The sequence below is a fragment of the Episyrphus balteatus genome, chromosome 1 (genome assembly GCF_945859705.1).
Source record: "Episyrphus balteatus chromosome 1, idEpiBalt1.1, whole genome shotgun sequence".
NCBI classification, from domain to species: domain Eukaryota; kingdom Metazoa; phylum Arthropoda; class Insecta; order Diptera; family Syrphidae; genus Episyrphus; species Episyrphus balteatus.
In genome coordinates this window covers 171,877,650-171,902,205 of record NC_079134.1, presented here as the reverse complement: position 1 = coordinate 171,902,205, position 24,556 = coordinate 171,877,650, and the positions used below count along the sequence as shown (strand labels likewise).

The following is a 24,556-nucleotide window of genomic DNA, read 5'->3' as shown; positions in this document are numbered from 1 at the left end:
TTTGTTTATTTTTTTTTTTGTTTAATAGAGATAACATATTGAAGTCAATTTATTTGCATTAAGAAAAATAACAATTTCATTTCCATCAATGCCCCCAAGGATAATTCATCAAAGAGGTGTAAATCGCGCAACCAGAAATTCATTGTCCTTGCTCAGTTCAGTGTGTAAGTAAGATACTTTATATTAATTTCCTCTTATTGTGCTTGTGGCAGTTTTTGTTTATTTGATTTAAATCTTTCGAACGCACAATTTGTCACCACCTTAAGGGTAAGATTTGTAATAATAGAAAGCGACAAAGTGGAAATTTATTCACAGCTATTTTTAATAATTAGGGTTTAAACTAAGAGTGAGATCTGAGATGTTTTTCTTATGAATATGCTTGAACTTGGTACCTGATGTGGTATTTATAGAATGTGGGTTAGTGCGAGTGTTTTTATTTATTTTGATGAAGTTATTATGCGTGAAATAATACCACTGTAAGAAGAGGTAGATATGTGGGTGTTTAAAGATTTAAAGATAACTGCATATTGTTTATAGAAACTTGGTTATAAAAGAATTTTATATGTACATGTACAATGTACATTATAAGTACGATGGCCATATTTTTAAATTCCAAATAATGAACTAAAACAAAAAGTTAACCGAGTTTCTAACTATTGTTTCTTTTTTTAATTTCAAAAAGTAACTCAAACAAAAATTTTTACCAAAAATCCAAGTCAAATTCCAAATTTTTTTAAATATTGAAATTTTTGTTTGAAACTTCCCGTCCTTATCAATTGTTGTCTTCTGACTTTTTCTCATAGCGCAATTTTTTACAAAAAAAAAAAAAAAAAAAAACAGTTTTGAATGCTCGGATATTCGTCAAAAGCCTCAGAGTCACAAGGATTAAAATCGTTTTTCTATTTCATAATGTAGATTACAATACGATTTTTGCACATTCAGAAAACTGTAACATGTTCGCAATCTTTGCATTATCATTTTGTTCCAAAAATTCGTTTTTGTTTCAACAAAATTATAAATACAGAACAAATAAATTGCACGACTGGGGTCGGACGTACTTGCTCTTATGGTAAAAGTTACTCTAATGTTAAAATAAGGGAAAATTTAAAATTTCATATTTTCACGGAATTTCATAAGTGGTGCAAAAAAAATAAAATCTGTTTTTATACACCGAAAAAAAAACCAATATCAATTTAACATTTTTTAAATATCAAATTAACATTTTTTAAATATCAGCCAAAAATGCTCTATAAAATGTGTTTTATGATATTTAAAATGTTAAAACAACATTTTTATTATCAGGATGATATTTAAATGTCACATTTTGGAATTTTGTTTCGATATTTTATCATCATTTTTCCATATCAATTTCTCATTCCAAATTATTGAAAAATATTAAATAAAAAATTCTTAATGTGTACTAATTTAAAGGCGCTTTGTGTTTTTTCGAAGTAAAATGTATGATTTACTGAGAAAATTTGATCGGCACTAAGATTTTACTTCACATAGTTTGGGAGAAAATAACAAAACAATTATATCACCTATAATAGAAAAAATAATATCACCATTATTTTGTAAAGAATATTCCCTTTCAGTAATGTTTTGAAGAAAGAAAGAAAATTCTTAAAATAATAAAAATAATAAAAATGAAAAGGAAAGAAATAGGTTTCATTATAATAAACTAAAACGTAAAATCTAGTCAACATTGATATTTTAATTGTCAAAGTGAAATTTTCACTATCCCACCTGAAATTAAAAAATGTCAAAATGATATGATAAAATATCAAAATTGATATTTTAATTGTTGGACGATTTTTGTCACTGAAAAATGTTAATTTGATAGCTGTTATTATCAAATTTTTTTTTCGGTGTAAATAATTAAATACCGTTTTAAATGATCTTTTACAAAAAACTAAGTATGCCATTTTATTTCTTGTATAAAAAGGAATTTTTAGAAAAAATTTTTCGAAAATCGTTAGAGCCATTTTAAAAAAAAATAATTTTTTATATATAAAAATTTTCTAACATTTTTAAAAATAAAAGTTGGTATGCCATTTTTAAGAAATAATTAATTTACACATAAGAACGGAATTTCAAAATTTTTTACCAACCCGTTTCCAAAAAATTGATTTTTCAAAAAAAATTTTGAAATATTTTTTAAAAAATCCAAAAATGTGTGTTTTGAAGAATTTAAATTTTTTTCAAATAATGAATATTTAAACGTTTCTGTACAAAAATTTTGGTTAAAATCTATTTTGTCGTTTACGAGAAGTTCATAAATCAAAAAAACCGTTCTATGGCAGGTACCGTTAATAACGGCTTATTTATAAAGGAAGCTTTTATGTGCTTCACTACACACAAAAATTTTAATCAAAATCGTTAGAGCCGTTTTTGAAAAAAATTAACTTTTCTATTTCCGTTATATGACAGGTACCGTTAATTTTGGTCCTAAAAAAAATTTCAATCTGTCCTCTAGGGAATTACCCAAAACTGTTAACTACCAAGTTTGAAGGAAATTGTTCCATTAGTTTAGGCTGTAGCTCGAGGTACACACAGACGGACAGACAGACAGACAGAATTGCCGGACCCACTTTTTTGTCATTCTCCATCATCGTAATGTCATGTAAAATTGTTATCTCGAGTTCGATTTTTTTTACGAATCCTAAACTTGCCCTATAGTACCTATATCGCAAGTAAAAATGAACAGCTTTTGAAATAATGAACATTTTTATGTTTTTTTTTTTTACACAAAACAATTCATAATGAACAGATCCTTCAAATAATGAAAAGTTCATTATTAAAATGAACGGATGGTCACCGTAATTATAAGCTTTTTCATCAAATAGCGAAATACTGAAAGCAAGTGAAGTTAATTGATTTTTTTTTTTTTTTTGAAAACGAAGTACGAAGTAGGTACTATTAAAATCGCGTTCATGAAATAACTCCTGATTGAAATGACTGTACTTTTCAATCAATCAATCAATAAATCAAAATATATTACGATATTACGACTAGATCAAAAACGGTTAAAAATGTTTGGCATCGACTGAGAAAACCTTGACATTTGGTATGGTTTTTTTACAACGTCAAATGTGTATTTTCTTTCCACATTAATAGCAAGACAAATAGGGAAGAGAACTAGTCTAATAAAAAGGGGTGAGAGGTAGGGAAAGCTGGCTTTTTAAATCACATTAATAAAATTTCAAGTTTTTGTTTACAATAATGTATTTAGAAATATGTAATTGAATCGGCCGGCGTTCTTATTACTTTTAAAGAATTTCCTACGATATAATGTACCAAATTCTTTTTAGTTTATATTTTTTTTATAGGTATTAATGAACATAAAAAAGGTTGGTCCAACAATGTACTTCCATAATTTGGACTGTAATTATGTAAACACAAAAATTAGTCAAAAGCATTCGAAAGTGGAACTTTAGGTTAAATAAAATGAAACACACCAAGCCGGGTTCGTGATTTTTACAACTTACGCGTAAAATTTCCAATCACCCAGTTTTAAACATTAGTTCAAAGATCGGAAAATGGTAATAAAACATCAACTGATTCAATTAATTGTTCGACCACATTAATTTTGTTTCAATTCTTGCTATAGAAAAATGTTACGTATACACCACAGTGACCTTTGTATTAATAGCTGCGTTCCTTTGGAAATATTTATCTACTGCTTAGTACTTAAAGCAGCTTTGAACTACTTTTTCAGTATAGCAAAAGTAGTTCAAAGTAGTTTTAAGTACTAAGCAGTAGATAAATATTTCCAAAGGAACGCAGCTAATGTAGTTTAAGATTTGTCTACGTTCTTTTTTGACATATAAATCGATGAACCCCGGCTGCATACACAAAAAAGTATGAGTTATCTTCACGTTCCACTTCCCGTTAGCAGTGTGGTGTAGATTGCAATTTCATCCCATTTAGCAATTTTGCTTCTATAATACTTTACAGAAGCAACAAAAGCATCTGTAAAGCGTTATAGAATCAAAATTGTTTGTCGGGATCTGAGAGGCCAAGTCATATGACGCCAAGTCCAACTTAAGATGCATATAATCTACTATAGCTTATTTGGAAGGTTATATCTTGAAAATGAACACTAAGAAAGGATTTTTAAGTTTATATCCTTTAATAGTGTAAAATGTGGTAAAATGACAAGATGAAAAGTTATTTTATAAACGTTAGGTGTTAGAGAGTTGATTTGTTTAACAATAGATAGATAAAAATGGCAAAAGTGTTGAAAAAATTATAAAAACTTTAAAAAATGAGTTATAAAAGGATTTTTTTTTTAAACAACGCAAGGGTTAGTACTTCGACAAAGTGGTTATTATAGGTAGGGGAATTTTTTTTTACAGAAATTTGAGTTAAATCAATGGGAAATAATGAAAAAAATACGGATTTTTTCCAAAGGCCTGAATTTTTGAGTGGTTTTTTATTATTTTTAGGGATTTTTAAAAATTGCTCATAATTTCGAACTTATAGGACTTATAGGTGAGATTTACGTACGCGTGTGCCAAACATTGGATTTCTAAAATGATTTTGTACCGTAAAACAAGAAAAACATCAGCATTCAGCCCGACAGACAATTTTGGTTTTATAAAGCTTGACAGATACAATTGTTGCTTCTGTAAAGCATTATAGAAGCAAAATTGTTAGTTGGGAGTTGGCCTCAGGAATGGAAAATACAAAACCGGGAGGTTTGCCGTTGTTTTCTAAGGTCTGCCTGGTTAACCCCACAGAAAAATATTTTTGTAATTTCTGGGCTTTTGTACGTTATTTTTTATCAAAATGTATGCATTTTGTTTCCTCTTTTTTTTTAAGTAAATCCGTATCTTAATGTATATTTTTATTTAACTTCTAACTTTTAATTTTAAATTTTTACTTTTTTCGATTGCTTAATCTAGCATCTACTCTATTTTCGAGAATCTCCTCTGCACCATTTAAAATTCATATAATAACTACAAAAAGAAATGCTTCCGCCATATAAATTTCGGGCATTTTTTGATTCTTCAAATATTTATGGGTGTCTATATAAATGTATTAATCTTTTGCACTTAAATTCCCATTTTCACTTCTCTGAATTCTCATATCTAAAAATCCCAATTATCATCTAAGTTTCTCTTTTAGCCCTATCACCTCTATCTCAACTAAATTTAGACCATTTTACCGTATTTCGATTACTTTTTTTAGGTTGGCATTCTAACGAACGAGCAATAGCGAACATTAACAGTTGCATATATTATATTATCAGTTTTTTCCCCCAAACTGCAAATCTCATCCAAAACAATCCATTTATTACAATATTCATACGTTTTAACTCTATGAATAACTTTAAATAAGCTTCCACACAGAGGTCCACATGGGTATGACACAGTGACCGCTTATCAAACTGGCATCATCTCTAAATGTATCTGAGCAATTATACAAGTCAATCAGCGTGAAGAAACTTCGAAACTAACAATAAGTTAGCCGCACAACAAGCTAAAAAGTTAGTCGACAGGTGAATATTGACAGCTGCACATCACGTTCCATACTTTATACGGTCTTCAGAATGATTCTTCGGGTTCTCTTTGTAGTAGTTATTGCATGTGCAATTCGAATTAGCTCTAGCCAAGGGCTATTTGATCGGCGCCAAACATCAGCTCCACCAAATGACGGTGGGATAAAAGTTATAAATGGAAAAGTTAAAAGATACGAACGGTTGACTGTACCGATACTTGGTTATAATCCAGGACATACTTTATATTATAATATCGTAAGTTCTAACTTAATTACTATCTAAATCTCGTAATCATATACAAATTTCGTTTAAAGAATGAAAATATGTGGCAAGCTTCGGCCACAATCGTGCCAGATGCTCCCGATGCACCTATTGCAGGAACCGTAACATTCAATCAATGGCCAGCTAACAATTATGTCAAACTATCAATAAACATTACAGGACTTCCGGTGGGAAAACATGCCTTCCACATTCATACTTTCGGAGACGTTAGTCAAGGCTGCAAGTCCACTGGTGGCCATTTTCCAAATAACTTTGTGAGAATCAATATCCGCTCATTAAATTCAATCATCAATTTCATGAATAAATATTTTTTTTTATATTCCTCGTCGTCGTCATTAGATTGGCAATGTTGACACAAAAGATGATGGGACTATTTCGAGTGTATTCCTTAGCTCCTACCTTACATTGTTTGGCATTCATGGAATCATTGGACGTTCGATTGTGATTCATAGCAAACCGATTGACATTAATAATTCTCTGAACGCCGAAGTGTTTTCGTCATCACTGCAAGCTTTGCCCGATGCAGTGGCATTCCAAAATGAAGAGAATTCTGTGGGGCCAGCGATTGCGTGCGGGGTAATTAGTATAACTAGCAGTAATGGCGGTATGATGAATGGGGGCATGATGCCTCCACCACCAACTTTGTAAATTTTTATTATTTTTTTTATTTAGAAAACGATACTAATAAAGTAATTCTATTTGCTGTGCAAATACATAATTTTTAGTGTTTATTTTTTTTTTTTTTTTCAATTTTCTGTTTTAGTTGCTATAAAAAGAGTTATGAGTTTGGTATGGAGTTTCAATTGAAGTTTAAATTTTAACTAGAGTCATGAAGTGGTCTTTTCTTTTCAAAATTTTGTTTCTTTTTTTGATTTTGCAAGAAGTTTCATCAAGTGCTGTTGAATTTGTTCAACCTATCAAATCTTTGCTAAATTATTTGAAGATTCCTTTAAGAGTTCAAATTATGATCTGCTGGAATTATGGTAAGTTTTTAAGAAACCTGAGAACGAAAATTAACCAAGCTTAAAAATAGTTTTAAAAAATAAGGCAAATTTTTAAATAATTTAACTCAGAGTTATGTATGCAGATCAGAGTCTTGCAATTTCATCGATCATATAAAAAATCAACTTATTATTTAGCCATAGAAATTGTGTCTAAATTAAGTTTTTCTATGTAAAAAATATCACGCATACACCACAGTGACCCACTTTAAAAGGTTCTATCCAATTGTAAGTTCGAAAAAACGTGTTTTCTATATGGCTTTCTATTTAACCATTTCGCGATGTATTTACAAAAATTGGGTCCTGTTGTTCTTGTAGAAGATCTCGTTTTTAGAGGATCTTCAAAAAAAGTGGTGAGGAAGATATCTCTGATCCAATTTTTTTTTGAAATAAAAATAAAACAAAAGGATCATTTTTAGGATAGATGAACACAGATAATGATCGATGGAGTTGTCAAAATTTTTATTTTTAACAAAATGTCAACTTTTTGAAGAACAAAAAAAAACGTTTTTTTTTGAGAATTTACACGTTAAAATATCATAATAACTGTCAAAAACCTTGTTGCTTCGATCCAGGCAAAAATATCTAAAAAGTCGGGGTAAAAATTTCAAGCCCATCGGTAAAACCGTTTCGGAGAAATTTTCCTCATCGACTTATACAAATACGCGTTCAAAGTTTCGGGAACCATTTAAACTAAGTAAAGACGTCTTTATAAAATCGCTAATTTCTCCGAAACTATTTGCCGGAGCAATATGGAATTTTCAGACGATAATCTTAAATATTTCTTGAAGTGGATATAATAGTCTAAGAGCCAGCGACCTAAAGTTTGCAGGTAATTGCTTAGTATTCACCCCTATGAAATATGTTTAAGGACATCCCCAGGCATGTTACTGCAAAAGAAAAAATCTCGTGAGACGTGGCAAAAACAGTCTGCCAAGCACTTGAATGTGAAAAAAATTTTAAATTAAGAACTCGACCTTAAATCAAAAAAAAAATATTTAAAGAGAACGGCAACACTTACAAAACTAAACGATACCTTTTTTTAAAGGTAAAAAGGTATACTACTTTTTGGTTTTTATATAAATGTTTTTTGATGAATAGTTTTTGAAACAAAAAATTTCAAACTCAAAATTTTGAAAAAAAATTCAAAAAAAGTTCAAACAGTTTTTTTTTTTCATAAAATTTACCCAATCAAGTATTATTTTTTTTTTGTTTTAATTTCTCTTATATATTTTGAGTCAAACACCGAAAACTAGAAGTCAAAATCTCTTTTACTTTTCGAGAAAACTGAAAATTACCAAACCTTCTATTTTTTCACCAACGCCAAAATTACGGCTATTAATTATGTCTTTCAGAAAGGAAGTAAGATGTTCACGGGTTTTATTGCAGGAATCGTTCAATGGGTTATAAAAAAGATAAAACCGCGGAGTGCTATTAAATGAGAGGGTGGGAACTGGAGATAGGGGTGCAAAAGCCCCCTTTTTGGTTTTTTCAATATATCTCGTAAACAAAGCATAATTTTGAGATATTGTTCTTAACAAATTTTGTAGAGAATTAAATTTCCTATAATAATAATGTTTTTTAAAAATTTATAAAAAAATTTCCTTACCAAAACAGTCAAAACAAACAAAAAAAAAATTTTTTTAAATTAATTTTTTTTAGTTTTTTTACTTTTTTGGTTGTGTATTAAGTCATATGAAATATGTTTAAGGACATCCCCAGGCATGTAACTGCAAAAAAAAAGTCTAGTCAGCCGTGGCAAAAACGGTCTGCCAAGCACTTGAATGTGAAAAAAATTTTAAATTAAGAACTCTACCTTAAATCAAAAAAAAAAATATTTAAAGAGAACGGCAACACTTTCAAAACTAAACGATACCTTTTTTTAAAGGAAAAAGGTATACCACTTTCTGGTTTTTATATAAATGTTTTTTGATGAATAGTTTTTGAAACAAAAAATTTCAAACACAAAATTTTGAAAAAAAATTCAAAAACAGTTCAAACAGTTTTTATTCCAAAAAATCTACCCAATTAAGTACTAACTTTTTTTCCAATTCTTATTTCACTTATATATTTTGAGTCAAACACCGAAAACTAGAAGTCAAAATCTCTTTTACTTTTTGAAAAAAAAAACTAAAAATATCGAAAACTGTGTTTTTTTGTTCGGGATCAGTATTCTCAGGGATTTTTTCTGAATTGTTTTTTGACTTTTGGCTTTTTTTAGCACAGGCCATTCCATTTAAAAGGAAAGAAAGTCTTAAGTACACTTGTCATTCCACAATGTAAATATTTTGTACCCTAATCCAGTTAAAGTCTTCATATTTATTATTGGCATGTATCAATAGCGTTACAAAACTTACCTTAATCAATATCTAATCCCTCTAACGTTATGGAAATGCCAAAATTTTTAACAAGCTCCTGGATATTCATATAAAAATTGCAATATATCGAGAACAAGGTACATATTGAAAAATTCATCAAATACAATAAAATATTTTATTAAAAAGGACAAGTTTTATGCAATTAAAAGAAGGCAGAAACAAAAAACAAAACAAATGCAAGTAGCTATGTATGTTTATAAAAGTATTAAAAAAGATGATTTATTCTATATCTGATGCAAAGTCATCATTTATTGAATCATCCGTACCATATTCATCTGAAACAAGGAAAACCAAAGAAAATATATAGTAAGAAAATTTTAAAGTACCTAAAAAAAACTTTAAATAAATTATGTTGTAAACTTGTAGATTATAATGTACCTGTATCAGTGGTGCTCCCATCAGTCAATGTTGGTTGTATTATGACATCATTTACCAATTTGGGGGATTGGTCCCCTTCGAACCAAAGTAACTCCATTTTCCCATTTTGTTCAACCCAGCCGTGATCTTGAGGCCTCAGCAATGTAGGTATTTGCAAATACGCGTTGTTCCAAATAGTTGTCACATACTGTGCCCGAAGTAACTGCTGATACAACTCTGCTTTGCACGGTGGTAAATTGGAAGCATCAACATTTTTTAATTTTTTAGCGAATGTCTCGTTTACGCTTTTAAACTTGTAAGTTTTTGTAAAAATTTCATACCTAGCATCATTTACATTTTCGCAGTTTTGTATACCATACATTTTGCATATGAATTCCTCCAATAATGAAAAAGTGTGATTTTTTTCATCTTCAGACAGACTACAGTTAGAAAGCTGCCCGAATGCCTTTTGGAAACTATCGGGGTTATTTTGTAAAATGGTAAAAGGCCTTGATTTACCTTTTTTGAAGAATGCTGGTATGTAATCACACCCAGTTAAAGCATAAAACCCAGGTATAGCGTTTGATAAGGATTCTCCGAGTTGTTGATAAAGGGTGGTTATATTTATAAATCTTTGGTTGTTTCCCGTACCAACATGCATCCAAATTTTAAGTGAGGGATACACCAAATGTTTCATGTTGCCCAGGAGGATCACAAGGATGTCGGTGTCAGAACACCTTATTACTACTTCCGCATCCGTTGAAATTTATTTAACATAATTTATTTAAAGTTTTTTTTAGGTACTTTAAAATTTTCTTACTATATATTTTCTTTGGTTTTCCTTGTTTCAGATGAATATGGTACGGATGATTCAATAAATGATGACTTTGCATCAGATATAGAATAAATCATCTTTTTTAATACTTTTATAAACATACATAGCTACTTGCATTTGTTTTGTTTTTTGTTTCTGCCTTCTTTTAATTGCATAAAACTTGTCCTTTTTAATAAAATATTTTATTGTATTTGATGAATTTTTCAATATGTACCTTGTTCTCGATATATTGCAATTTTTATATGAATATCCAGGAGCTTGTTAAAAATTTTGGCATTTCCATAACGTTAGAGGGATTAGATATTGATTAAGGTAAGTTTTGTAACGCTATTGATACATGCCAATAATAAATATGAAGACTTTAACTGGATTAGGGTACAAAATATTTACATTGTGGAATGACAAGTGTACTTAAGACTTTCTTTCCCTTTAAATGGAATGGCCTGTGCTAAAAAAAGCCAAAAGTCAAAAAACAATTCAGAAAAAATCCCTGAGAATACTGATCCCGAACAAAAAAACACAGTTTTCGATATTTTTAGTTTTTTTTTCAAAAAGTAAAAGAGATTTTGACTTCTAGTTTTCGGTGTTTGACTCAAAATATATAAGTGAAATAAGAATTGGAAAAAAAGTTAGTACTTAATTGGGTAGATTTTTTGGAATAAAAACTGTTTGAACTGTTTTTGAATTTTTTTTCAAAATTTTGTGTTTGAAATTTTTTGTTTCAAAAACTATTCATCAAAAAACATTTATATAAAAACCAGAAAGTGGTATACCTTTTTCCTTTAAAAAAAGGTATCGTTTAGTTTTGAAAGTGTTGCCGTTCTCTTTAAATATTTTTTTTTTTTGATTTAAAGTAGAGTTCTTAATTTAAAATTTTTTTCACATTCAAGTGCTTGGCAGACCGTTTTTGCCACGGCTGACTAGACTTTTTTTTTGCAGTTACATGCCTGGGGATGTCCTTAAACATATTTCATATGACTTAATACACAACCAAAAAAGTAAAAAAACTAAAAAAAATTAATTTAAAAAAATTTTTTTTTTTGTTTGTTTTGACTGTTTTGGTAAGGAAATTTTTTTATAAATTTTTAAAAAACATTATTATTATAGGAAATTTAATTCTCTACAAAATTTGTTAAGAACAATATCTCAAAATTATGCTTTGTTTACGAGATATATTGAAAAAACCAAAAAGGGGGCTTTTGCACCCCTATCTCCAGTTCCCACCCTCTCATTTAATAGCACTCCGCGGTTTTATCTTTTTTATAACCCATTGAACGATTCCTGCAATAAAACCCGTGAACATCTTACTTCCTTTCTGAAAGACATAATTAATAGCCGTAATTTTGGCGTTGGTGAAAAAATAGAAGGTTTGGTAATTTTCAGTTTTCTCGAAAAGTAAAAGAGATTTTGACTTCTAGTTTTCGGTGTTTGACTCAAAATATATAAGAGAAATTAAAACAAAAAAAAAATAATACTTGATTGGGTAAATTTTATGAAAAAAAAAAACTGTTTGAACTTTTTTTGAATTTTTTTTCAAAATTTTGAGTTTGAAATTTTTTGTTTCAAAAACTATTCATCAAAAAACATTTATATAAAAACCAAAAAGTAGTATACCTTTTTACCTTTAAAAAAAGGTATCGTTTAGTTTTGTAAGTGTTGCCGTTCTCTTTAAATATTTTTTTTTTGATTTAAGGTCGAGTTCTTAATTTAAAATTTTTTTCACATTCAAGTGCTTGGCAGACTGTTTTTGCCACGTCTCACGAGATTTTTTCTTTTGCAGTAACATGCCTGGGGATGTCCTTAAACATATTTCATAGGGGTGAATACTAAGCAATTACCTGCAAACTTTAGGTCGCTGGCTCTCGGTCTATAACTCCTTGAATAAAAACTCTACTCTACTCAGGTGACCCCTCTATTTTTAGTACACGGAGAAAAATAAGATGATCCCGACTTTAAATCCCATCTTCTAAAAACAATAAAATTTCATCTTAAAATTAATGGAATCCGCTTAAACTCTGTCATTTCATTTTTTGGTAAGAATCTTTATCTTAAAAAAACCCGACAAAAAATGAAAAGATTCCATATTAATTTTATACATACATATATTATGCATTATTACTAATATTTAAAAAATTTCCTGAGAAAAGGATTCAAAATTTTGGTAGTTGAAACAAATTTTTAATTTTTAATCAGAAATGAGCTTTAGGTGCAATTTATCGTACAAATTTTTAACAGTGAGATAGCCTGATGGTAAAGCACTGTAAAATTTCCATAACCTATTTAAACATTTGAAAGTTTAATGAACAAAATTATTTTATTTTTATTCATTGTAATTTTCAAAAAAAAGTAACACATACGCCAGAGTGTTCTATAAAAGAGATTTACTTTTTTCTGATGTACCTACCTACAAAATTTTATCTAATTCGACTGAACCTTTTTTACAACTTAAAAAAAAAGTTGAAAAATCCAAACATTATACTATACCAAATTTGAACAAACTTTGTTTGTAGTTTGATTTTTGTCTGATTTCTATGAAAAAATGACGCACGCCCATACACTTTAGTGAAATGAAATTCAAGACTGGGCCGCACTTTCATTAAAATTGCTTACCATGTTAAAGTTTCTTTTTATAAAAAAATAATAATTTTAGTTACCGTAGAACCGGGTGATTTTGGCCTGGCGGGTGACTTTGATTTTGACATGGACACTTATTTAAAAAATTGTTAATATATGAAGGACTTGTCTGATTTTTTCCAAGTTTCTTTGTAAATTCGTATAATTTCGTGAATTAAAAAGTGATCATACTAGCTTTATTTAATTAAAATTAGATATTCATTTATACATAAATTTAGTTTTCTTAAAAATGCTAAAAAAAAATTACCTGAAAATGTTGGATGGTTTGAACATGTTGCAGAAATAGGATTGCAAAATGACTTTAACTCCGTTATGTGTATTGTTTTGCAAGTTGAATATTACTTTCATTCTACCCTTGTAACTATTTCATAAAAATTAATTTTAATTTTTTTATAAAAAATGCCATATGGTAGGGTGACTTTGGCCGCCCATATTTTGGCATTTATCTATAGAACTGTCGGACAGATTTCTTCAAGATTAATCATATCTATAGAAGTAGGTAAATTGGTTGAAATCTTCATTAAAAAAAAAAATTATTGCAGAAGTTATTCACATTTGAGTTTGAAAACGTGCCAAAGTCACCCGGTTTTACGGTAAATGTTATTATTGATTTTAAAAGAAAAAGTAGTTTTTTAAATTACGAAAATTAAAAAAAAAAAAGAAAATTGGTTCGTTTAAAAAAAAATTAATTAAATTTTTCTTAAAACATTTGAAATTTGTTCATATTTTTTTAATCAACCCTTTCGGACCCAGCGTTACTCTCATGTAACATTTTTTTAAAAATTCGTAAAAAATATTAAATTAAACAATTTTTTAGATGGCTTAATTGAAAGATAATAATGCCTAGTTACTGGATTATCACAAAAAGTTAGTCAAATATCATACCTTTAATTTTTTTTTATCGAGAAAGGGACTGAAATTCACATTTTTTTTTTCAAAAAAAAAATTTTTTTATATATGGTCATAATTTTGAAAAAAAGATATAAAAAATGTTAATGAAGAAAGTGTTTTGTTTTTTTTTTGCTTAGAAGAAGTAGCATACATTATAGTTTCATAAAAAGTTATTTTCTCAGTTCTCCGACTTATTTTGGTGGTCATAGGCAGTGCATGTTACTTACATGTAACATGAGATAAACACATTAGTTTTGCTATTTATTATTTTGGAAAATAACTTTTTGCTATTCATATTTCTTAGTTGTGATGTTTTTGACCCGATAATACCGAAAAAACATTTTTTAATATTGATTTTCATAGCTTGGGTTCGAAAGGGTTAAGATATTCTAAAACGCTTTTGAACAAAGATTTTCGTTGAAATTGGTTTAGTCGTTTACGAGAAAGTCAGAAATCAAGAAAACGGTTTTATAGCAGTTATCGTTAATAACTGTCGAAAAAAATTTTTTTTTTGTTTTCAAAGAAAGAACAGTAGGTTTTAAGAAAAATTTTTTTTTCCATTTTGGTCATGTTGCAAGTAGGTACTCTTACATATATCCTCAAATTTCATCAACGGAATCGCTGAAAACCCTTAACCACCCAGTTCGAAGCAAATCGCTTCTGTAGTTGAAGCTTTAGCTATAGAAAGGGACAGACAGACAGATAGACAAAACTGCAAAGCCCACTTTTTTTGGCATTGTCCATTATCGTAAATTTTTCATACCATTTCATAATCAACACTATTATTTTTGAGTTTAATACAGAAATACAGTGTAATAACGAAGAAAAATAACAAAAATATTAAAAAATTATTAAAATTATTTTTATTTTAAGTGAATATAATTAACAATTTATAAGTTCAAGTGACCTCAACTCCAAAAATTTATAAAGCGTTTCGCCCAGGTACGACAGTGGGCTTATCAGTGGGCGAAACGCTTTATAAATTTTTGGAGTTGAGGTCACTTGAACTTATAAATTGAAATACAGTGTATTTTATAAATTGTATACAATTGTTTATTAATTTTGTTACAATTTGTTTTGTTATGCAAAATATAATGAACAAAAATAAATATTATTCAGCATTAGATTTCTTACTGAATCTCATTTCCCATTTTTTCCACATAATAGACATTCGTTTGGATTTCTATCGTCAATTCAGTCAACTTGATGGTCAGATCGGAAATCGTAATTACCAAGCCTCAATTTCAGATGCCAACCTTATGAATTTTCCCAATGAAATACTTGAAGAGCATCAGTACCTTATAATTGTTGATTTAAACTGCAATCAAACGCATCGGTTATTGTTCGAGGTAGAGATTTGATTGTTTTAAAAGATATTTAATTATTATACCAAACAAAATTGACACGCAAGTCTTGAGATTGTAGGTTGGCACGAAGCTAACTCATCGTTTCAGATGGATCGTAATGGATAGTGTCAGTCAATTGGAAAGAGAATCTAATGAGTTGATATTGAAAACGTTCAAGAATCTTGAAGTGATGCCCAGCAGTGAGGTCTATTGTTTAGCTAAGGTCAAAGAATACTCTGGCTATGTTATTAAGCAAGGTTTGGAAAAAATTATCATCATAGTCAAGAGTTAAAGTTGTTACTTTTGTTATTTAGTTTACAGAAAATCAATGCAGCATGTACTTATACTAGAACTTTTTGGATTCTGGAGTAAAAATATTCTGATTGATAGGAGAACCATAAGTACCACATCGATAAGACGTAAAAATATGGAGGGACTTAAGCTACGGGCAAGCCTTGTTTTAACACACAATGATTCTATAAATCATTTGACGGATGGATTGTTAAAAAAAAAACACCCTTTTAAGGTTACAATAATAACAATATGTTCTGTTTTCAGGGATAGACATATCGACACCCTCAGTAAAGTTAACTATGTTCTGACGAAACAATTGGGTGACTTCATAAGTGGAGACATTGAATTTTCCTTTGTGAAATCTTGGGGTTATTTGAATAATGACTCAAAGTGGAGTGGAATGATTGGAGATTTGGTATATAATCGATCTGATATTGGAGCTTCAGCGTTGTTCTTCACTGCAGATCGAATTAAATTTATCGAATACATCGCTATGCCAACACCAACACGTTCCAAATTTGTATTTCGTTCGCCAAAACTCTCCTATACTGATAATGTTTTTCTGCTTCCATTTGATTCAGTAAGATTTAACAATTTAAAAGAATTTAATTCAAACTAAACTCTGTTTTCTTAAAGGGAGTTTGGAATGCTATTATTGGATTGATTTTTGTTACTTCAGCAGCTTTGGTTTTTTCAACATGGTCAGAATTTAAAATCAAGAGAAATAAGGTAGTTTTTTTTAAATTTCGGATTGGAAGCCATATTGTTTAATGTAATAAAATTGATGATATTAAATAGGATGTTTCAGACCCGAATGTACTACATCCTTCAGCTTTAGATGCTTTTATTTTGGTATTTGGTGCAACATGTCAACAAGGATCAGCTGTTTCACCGCGGAGCATGACTTCAAGACTTATAATGTTTATAGTGTTCTTGATGCTTATGTTTTTATATACAAGGTGAGTCGACATTTTTCGTATACCTACTAATAGTCCATTGAAGTGTTAAAAAATTTTGACCGAACCTTGCATTTTGGGTAGGACAAGATTTTTTTGTTTTGATGTGTAGAGGAGGTGAGTATACAATCTAGTATTCGGGGTTGAAAAAAACCCCATTTGGCCGTGGAGGAAAAATGGTTAAAATTGATGGATTTAAATACTGTTTCATTCGTACAGAATATCCTTTAAATAAGATATTTTTGTGAAATTTAAACTCATATAAACATTGACTTTAATGTGTGCACAAGACATTTTTTATTTTGTTTGTTTATATTGTTTTGATTAATTTAAGGAATCGTTTGAACAAAATTAATTCGAAATATTTTTTTCATAAACTATTTTATAAAGCAGGTTTAATTAAAAATAGAATAAGATAAAAGGTTTTTGGTCTTACAAAAAAGTATAAAACGTTGTAAGTGTAATCGTTGATTTTAAATAATTTTTTTTTTCAAATGTAAGACATTTTTTAGAAAATTGCCCTGGTCCCCCAGGACCTGAAATCCCCTATACTATACGATTTTCTTCTTGTTTCGACCCAGCTTACATATTAATTCGAAATAAGTCATATTGAAGTAAAAAATTAAAATATATGTTATAAAAGTACGAAAATAAATTGTTACCTTTTTTTTTGTAAAACCATTGCAGCACCTTTATATAAACGAAACCTGCAAAATGAGCACCAAATTGTTGGAAATTAAATGATCTTTAAAAACTGTTATAAGTATTTTTTCAATAAAAGTTGTAGAAAAAAAGTTGTGGCCATTCAAAGTATTTTTTCTTGAAAATGTACATCTATTTTCAAGTATAACTTTCTTATTTTCAATTTTACAGAAAAAAGTTCATAAATCAAAATTGTAGAGAAATATATTATTTACAAAAATGATGAACAATTTTTTTGTGGGACTAACGGTTCGCAAGATATTGGGAAAAACAGTTTAAACCACTTTTTCCAAGATGGCGACCAAATGGCCAAAACAAAAAAATCTTGTCCTACCCAACATGCAAGGTTAATGTAACATTTCAATGGACCATAAAGTTTATCAAGATTTTGGAAATCAAAACTTTGAGAATTTCAATCGCAATTAAAACATCATTTAGTTTGAGATTTTTTTTTTCTTTTCTATTTGAAAAAATCGTTGAAAATCTACACATATTATTCCAGGAACGCTTTCACAACTTAAAAATTGATTGTTTAGGTGCGAAAAACAAAAAAAATAAAATGCACGACTGGGTCGCACGAACTTGCTCTTAGAGTTAAAGTTGCTTAAATTGTTAAGACTTTTTATATAGAAATTTGGAAAAAAAATAAAATTCGTTTTTTAAAAAAATTAAATAAAATCTGAAATCAAATTGCCCGCCAAAACAAGTATGCAGTTTTGATTGATATATTAACATGCATTTTTAGAAAAAAAAATTTCAAAATCGTTAGAGCCGTTTTTTAAAAAACTAATTTTTTATAAATAATTTTTTAGAAAAAAAGTTCTAAAATAAAATTGGTATGCCATTTTGTAGAAATCTTTAATCAACATCTAAAAACAAAATTTCAAAAAAATTCAATGTCCCGTTTTCGAAAATTTGATTTTTCAAAAAAAAATTTTCAAATTTTTTTTAAAAATCCAAAAATTATTTTTTTCAAAATTTTATTTTTGGCTTATATTTAAATTATATAAATGCTTTTTCACAAAAAGTTTCGTTGAAATCGAATAAGCGGTTTCGGAGATAATCCGATTTGAAAAAAACGGTTCTATGGCAGGTACCGTTAATAATGATTTTCCAAAAAAAAATTTTTCATTAAAAGGTAGACCTTAACTTAAAACTAACGTTTGAATTTTTTAAACAAAATCGTTGGAGCCGTTTTCGAGATATTTCAATTTTACTAAAATCGGTATATGACAAGTACCGTTAATTTTGGTCCAAAAAAATTAATTCCAAAAACCCCTCTGGAGAGTCGCCAAATAACGCTACATACCAAGTTTGACATTAATCGGTCCATCCGTTTAGGCTGTAGGTCCTTATACAGACAGACAGACAGACAGACAGACAGACAGACAGACAGACAGACGGACTTCCGGGACCCACTTTTTTGGCATTCTCTACCATCGTAATGTCATGGAAAAATGTTATCTCAACTTTTTTTTTTTGTACGAATGCATAACTTGATATATAGTACCTATATCGCAAGTAAAAAAAACATTTAAATCAATTAAATGTACCTTCATATTCTGAACACAACATAGTGTTTCGTTATTTAAGTTGTTTTTTTTTTTACTTTTATATCATGTTAGTCAAAAAATTACTTAAATGAGTATTATTTTTTTGGCGTATTACACGGTGTAACACTCAAAATATACGCGGGCGGAGACCTATCAGGTTTTGTAGAACTAGTCGCACTGAATACGAAACGGTATTAGAAAATCTCCTAACACCCCCAAAATCTGGAGTTACGGGCAAAAAACGGTTTTTTGGACCTTCACCCATTGAAAAAATTCTAGCTTCGACAATTTTTTACCCATTTTCGATTTGATTACAGTTTCTGATAGAAGATAAATATACCTTTTTAACAATGTATAAAACATGTAACTCGGTTAAACCACTTAGAATTTATAAGATGTCAAAATTCAAAAATTCAATTTTTTTTGTCATTTGCCCAAATTCGGCATCAATTTAAAGTATATGTTTTCAAAACAACATGCTATTTAAAAAATATACTCTAAAACTATATCTATTTCCCAATTGATCGAGGTATTTTTTATGAAAATCACTTCAAAATTGGCTTAGAAAAAAAAAATTTTCGATTTCAACCCAGATACAGAAATTCGAACTTTTAGGTATAGAACAAAAATGTTGTTTCGGCACGTAGTAGGATAAGTTGGGCGCCAGGATTTGATGAAGGGTTTTTGTAGAGAAGATCAATACAAACATTTTTTTCTTTGGGAGGGGGATCTATCTCCCCCCATTTAGGTGGGAGGGGCATTTTTCTAAAACAAATTATCAAAATAAAAAAAAATTATTAAAAAACAACGGCAACACTTACAGTAATAAATGATACCATTTCCAAAAGGCAAAATTGTGCATTTGATTCTAATTTTTAAATCAATATAATATTACCAATAGTTTTTGAAATAATCGATTTCAAAGTTAAAAATAGGGGAAAAAAAAATTTTTAAAACTCATTTTATACTATTTTTGTCCAGACTGTGAGTTTAAGTAAAAAAAATTACTCACACAGAAAACTGCCTCAATTGATTCCTTATCAAACCGTGAAAACTATATGTTTCTATGTCTTCTAGTTTTTGGGAAAATTGAAAAATTATTTTATCAGATTTTTTCTTTTTTCAAAATATTTTTTGTTTTTATTTGTTTTTATTTTTCAATTTTCTCAAAAACTAGAAGACATAGAAACATATAGCTTTCACGGTTCAATAAGGAATTAATTAAGGCAGTTTTCTGTCTAAGTAATTTATTTACTAAAATTCACAGTCTGGACAAAAATAGTATAAAATGAGTTTTAAATTTTTTTTCCCCCTATTTTTAACTTTGAAATCGATTATTTCAAAAACTATTGGTAATATTATATTGATTTAAAAATTAGAATCAAATGCACAATTTTGCCTTTTGGAAATGGTATCATTTATTACTGTAAGTGTTGCCGTTGTTTTTTAATAATTTTTTTTTTATTTTGATAATTTTTTTTTAGAAAAATGCCCCTCCCACCTAAATGGGGGGAGATAGACCCCCCTCCCCCCCCCCCAAGAAAAAAAATGTTTGTATTGAGCTCCTCTACAAAAACCCTTCATCAAATCCTGGCGCCCAACTTATCCTACTACGTGCCGAAACAACATTTTTGTTCTATACCTAAAAGTTCGAAATTCTGTATCTGGGTTGAAATCGAAAAATTTTTTTTTCTAAGCCAATTTTGAAGTGATTTTCATAAAAAATACCTTGATCAATTGGGAAATAGATATAGTTTTAGAATATATTTTTTAAATAGCATGTTGTTTTGAAAACATATACTTTAAATTGATACCGAATTTGGGCAAATGACAAAAAAATTGAATTTTTGAACTTTGACATCTTATAAATTCTAAGTGGTTTAACCGAGTTACATGTTTTATACATTGTTAAATAGGTATATTTATCTTCTATCAGAAACTGTAAAAAAATCGAAAATGGGTAAAAAATTATCGAAGCTAGAAGTTTTTCAATGGGTGAAGGTCCAAAAAACCGTTTTTTGCCCGTAACTCTAGATTTTGGGGGTGTTAGGGGATTTTGAAATACCGTTTCGTATTCCGTGCGACTAGCTCTACAAAACCTGATAGGTCTCCGCCCGCGTATATTTTAAAACCTCATTTTTGTAACACCGTGTTATTAAAGCCCAGTTTATTTTTGTATACAGGGTGTCCCACAGTCACCGCCCCAAATGAAAACCATGGATTCCTGAGGTCATTTGAAGTCGAAAAACTTAAGAGGTAATTTTCTCGTTTTCGTCCCGTTTTCGAGTTACCACGGTTTTTATGATTTTTGCTCTCTTGTCCTTTAACTGGCCTTATCTTTGCCAAACTAAGTTTGATTTGAAAGATTTTTTTACAACCAATCAAGAATTTATTACAGTTTAAGTTTGTCTCAAATTTCTTTTTCTGCGGACAACCGTTTTTCCACAATTTTGCATCAAACACAATTTTCTTCGTTTTTTAAGTTGTTTTTTACACTTTCATATCATTTAAGTCAAAAAAACACGTTAATGAGTATTAATTTTTTGTCCTTTTTCTTAAAGCCCAGTTTATTTTCATAAAAAAAATAAGTTTTATTACATAAAAAAGGCTACTGAAAGTAATTAAAAAAAAAAATAAACGAACTGAGTGAATTAAAAAAAAATAATTTTTAAATAAAAAATTGATTTAAATGAATTAAAAACTTTTTCTGAGCTATTGTGATTAAGAAAAGAACAAATAGATAAAGCTCAGAAAAAAATTTAATTTATTTAAATCAATTTTTTATTTAAAAATTATTTTTTTTTTAATTCACTCAGTTTGTTTATTTTTTTTTAATTACTTTCAGTAGCCTTTTTTATGAAATAAAACTTATTTTTTTTTATGAAAATAAACTGGGCTTTAAGAAAAAGGACAAAAAATTAATACTCATTAACGTGTTTTTTTGACTTAAATGATATGAAAGTGTAAAAAACAACTTAAAAAACGAAGAAAATTGTGTTTGATGCAAAATTGTGGAAAAACGGTTGTCCGCAGAAAAAGAAATTTGAGACAAACTTAAACTGTAATAAATTCTTGATTGGTTGTAAGAAAAATCTTTCAAATCAAACTTAGTTTGGCAAAGATAAGGCCAGTTAAAGGACAAGAGAGCAAAAATCATAAAAACCGTGGTAACTCGAAAACGGGACGAAAACGAGAAAATTACCTCTTAAGTTTTTCGACTTCAAATGACCTCAGGAATCCATGGTTTTCATTTGGGGTGGTGACTATGGGACACCCTGTATATTGATGGAGTCAAAATATGAAAAATAGGCAATTCCATGGTAGCACACGTTACATTCAGAAAATTTTACAGTACATTATTAGATTTTTTTTCTCAATATAAATTGATACAAACCATTCATAACTATTACTTTCATAATTAAGTAAAACTTTTTTTTAATTTTTATTTTAACGTTTCAAAAATCAGACATGAGTTTTAAGAGTCCGACAGTATGAAGATTTTCTGGGAAATTAAGAATCTTATTTTGTTTTTAATGGAGATTCCATATCTACAAACATTATTTGTAAAAACATTACATTAAAAACATTAATAAAACAAAAACTTTAGGGTGCTGATGCCGCGTATAAACAATTGCACTGAATGCTTTCCTTGTTTCAAATATGGGAATAAAAATGGATCATGAATATTTCCCTAGGAATTTATTGTATCAGCAATAAATTATTCACGATTAAAATAAAGTTTTCAGGGGAAAAAATATACCAAGGGAAACGAACTTCCCCTGGAGATTCACGATAGGGCCCGAAAATTGTAGGTACCAAGTTTCAAGCAAATCCATCCATCCGTTTAGGCCCTAGCTCGATGTACAGATGGAGGCACAGACCGAAGGACGGCGTGACGAAAACCACTTTTTTTATCTTCTCCATCATCGTAATGTTGGTTTTGAATAAAACTTCGATTTTTTTTTTCTATAGCAATATTTGCCCCATAGTCTATAGAGGAAGCAAGAAATTAATAAATGGTGTCAATAATATTATTACCTTAAATTAATCAATTTAGAATGTAAAGTTTTTGAGTTATGGAAGCGTTTCGGTATAACCACTTTTAGTAGTAAATAGAATAAACAAACAAAAACTAGTACACTTTAGTAAACTTTAATTTAAAACTTTTTCATGTAGCTATTTCTCAATATATAAATAGTTTTGTCATTTTTGTTTCAGCTATTCAGCAAATATTGTTGCATTGTTGCAATCGCCTTCAAGAAAAATCCAAAATCTAAATGACTTGCTTAATTCACGGCTAAAACTTGGAGCAGATGATACAATTTTCAATAGATATTACTTCACAGTGAGTTATTATTTTAGTTTAGCGTTTTATCAAGTTTACACTGTTTTTTTAAGAAAAACTCAACTCAAACTTTTTTGTCTAAGATCGAAATAGAGCTTTTGAACATTTTTCATAGTTCTTTCATAAGCTGTATAACTTGGTCGAGTTTTTGTGAAGGAGTGATTTTCTCCAAGTGGCGCCCAACAAAAGATTTTTTTTCATATTGGACTGTTTTTTTTTTTTTTTTATTTCTTCTTGTTAATTTTTTTGAAACTTAAAAAAAATCTTAAACACATTGATATGATGTACATAATTGTATCTACAGCACACATCTGATCCAGTAAGACAACAAATTTATCAACAAAAAATACTCAACAAAGATGGTTCTGAGAACTTTATGACACTCGAAGAAGGTGTTGAACTATTGCGAGAGGGTCTATTCGCCTTTCACATGGAAATTGGTGTTGGTTATAAAGTTGTAAGTGAAACATTTCGTGAGGATGAAAAATGCGCCTTACAAGAAATACAATATCTTCAAGTTATCGATCCATGGTATGCCATACAAAAGAATTCTTCGTACAAGGAACTACTTAAAATTGGGTAAAAAAACATTTCTTGCACTTAATAATTTGTGAACAAATCTGTACTTTTTATTTTACTGTCTTCTTTATTTTTAAAGAATGATGAGAATTCACGAACACGGTTTACAGGAACGTGAAAATGCTATGCTTTACACAAAAAAACCAAAATGTACTGGCGGAGGTGGAAAGTTCATAACTGCCAGTTTAGTTGATACCAAGCCAGCAATTCTAACTCTCATTTGGGGGTTTCTGTTATCTTTGTTAGCAATGTTTTTGGAAATATTTTTGTATCGTCAAATTAGACGCTGCAAAAATTTCATTAAAAGTACTAACAACAACAATTAAAAGTGAATTTTCGTTTTATTTAAATGTTCCTTTTTATTTTAAGTTGCGAAATTTAATACATTATAGTTATAATTAAGAATAATAATAATAATTAATTTATAATTTCAGTGTTTTTGTTTTTCTGTTTTGTTTGTTTGTTTGCTTTCATTAAATATAATAGGTAATAATTGTTATTTTGTTTTTCTTTGGAGAAGTAAATTAAATCCTTCAATTGAATTAATACAATTACATTTATATTTATTCCTACTTACAGTCATTTGTTGTTTTTTTTTCTTGTTTGCAATATGATTTCGAAAGAGTTTTTTAACAATTTATAATTAAGTTTTCAATTGTTATACACATAAAAAGCTAATAAAGGCAATCCGCATTTTTAATAATATTAATAATAACAAATTAACATAAAAATATTTTTAAAATTAAATTTAAAATTAACAATAGTTGATAGAAAAAATTCGAAATTGAAACATTTTTTTATATATTTTTGGGTCAAGAAAAAGGTGTTTTGAATTTTTTGAAGCTGCTCCTGCTGCTGCTGCTGATTGACGCGCATTGAAAAAACGTGGATAAATTTTTA

The 24,556-nt window shown here is 28.9% G+C and overlaps 2 protein-coding genes across 3 annotated transcripts; both read left to right on the top strand.

Moving 5' to 3' along the window:
* The first annotated feature begins 5,355 nt into the window (after window positions 1–5,355).
* On the top strand, window positions 5,356–6,503 carry LOC129905687 (superoxide dismutase [Cu-Zn]). The gene is made up of 3 exons (XM_055981226.1): window positions 5,356–5,758; window positions 5,818–6,039; window positions 6,125–6,503. Exons 1-3 carry the CDS (start codon window positions 5,555–5,557, stop codon window positions 6,431–6,433), a joined length of 735 nt encoding a protein of 244 aa, XP_055837201.1. The 5' UTR covers window positions 5,356–5,554; the 3' UTR covers window positions 6,434–6,503.
* Window positions 6,504–6,563: 60 nt separating this feature from the next.
* Window positions 6,564–24,070, top strand: LOC129905592 (glutamate receptor ionotropic, delta-2-like). Of its 2 annotated transcripts, XM_055981106.1 has the most exons (10): window positions 6,564–6,768; window positions 15,049–15,230; window positions 15,307–15,484; window positions 15,542–15,728; window positions 15,786–16,101; window positions 16,158–16,250; window positions 16,320–16,480; window positions 22,951–23,077; window positions 23,382–23,656; window positions 23,736–24,070. In XM_055981106.1, exons 1-10 carry the CDS (start codon window positions 6,615–6,617, stop codon window positions 23,980–23,982), a joined length of 1,920 nt encoding a protein of 639 aa, XP_055837081.1. In that variant the 5' UTR covers window positions 6,564–6,614; the 3' UTR covers window positions 23,983–24,070. The 2 variants fall into 2 exon arrangements, with proteins under 2 accessions (XP_055837081.1, XP_055837082.1); XM_055981107.1 differs by lacking the exon at window positions 6,564–6,768 and having other exon boundaries at window positions 15,140–15,230; window positions 15,293–15,484.
* Window positions 24,071–24,556: the final 486 nt, after the last annotated feature.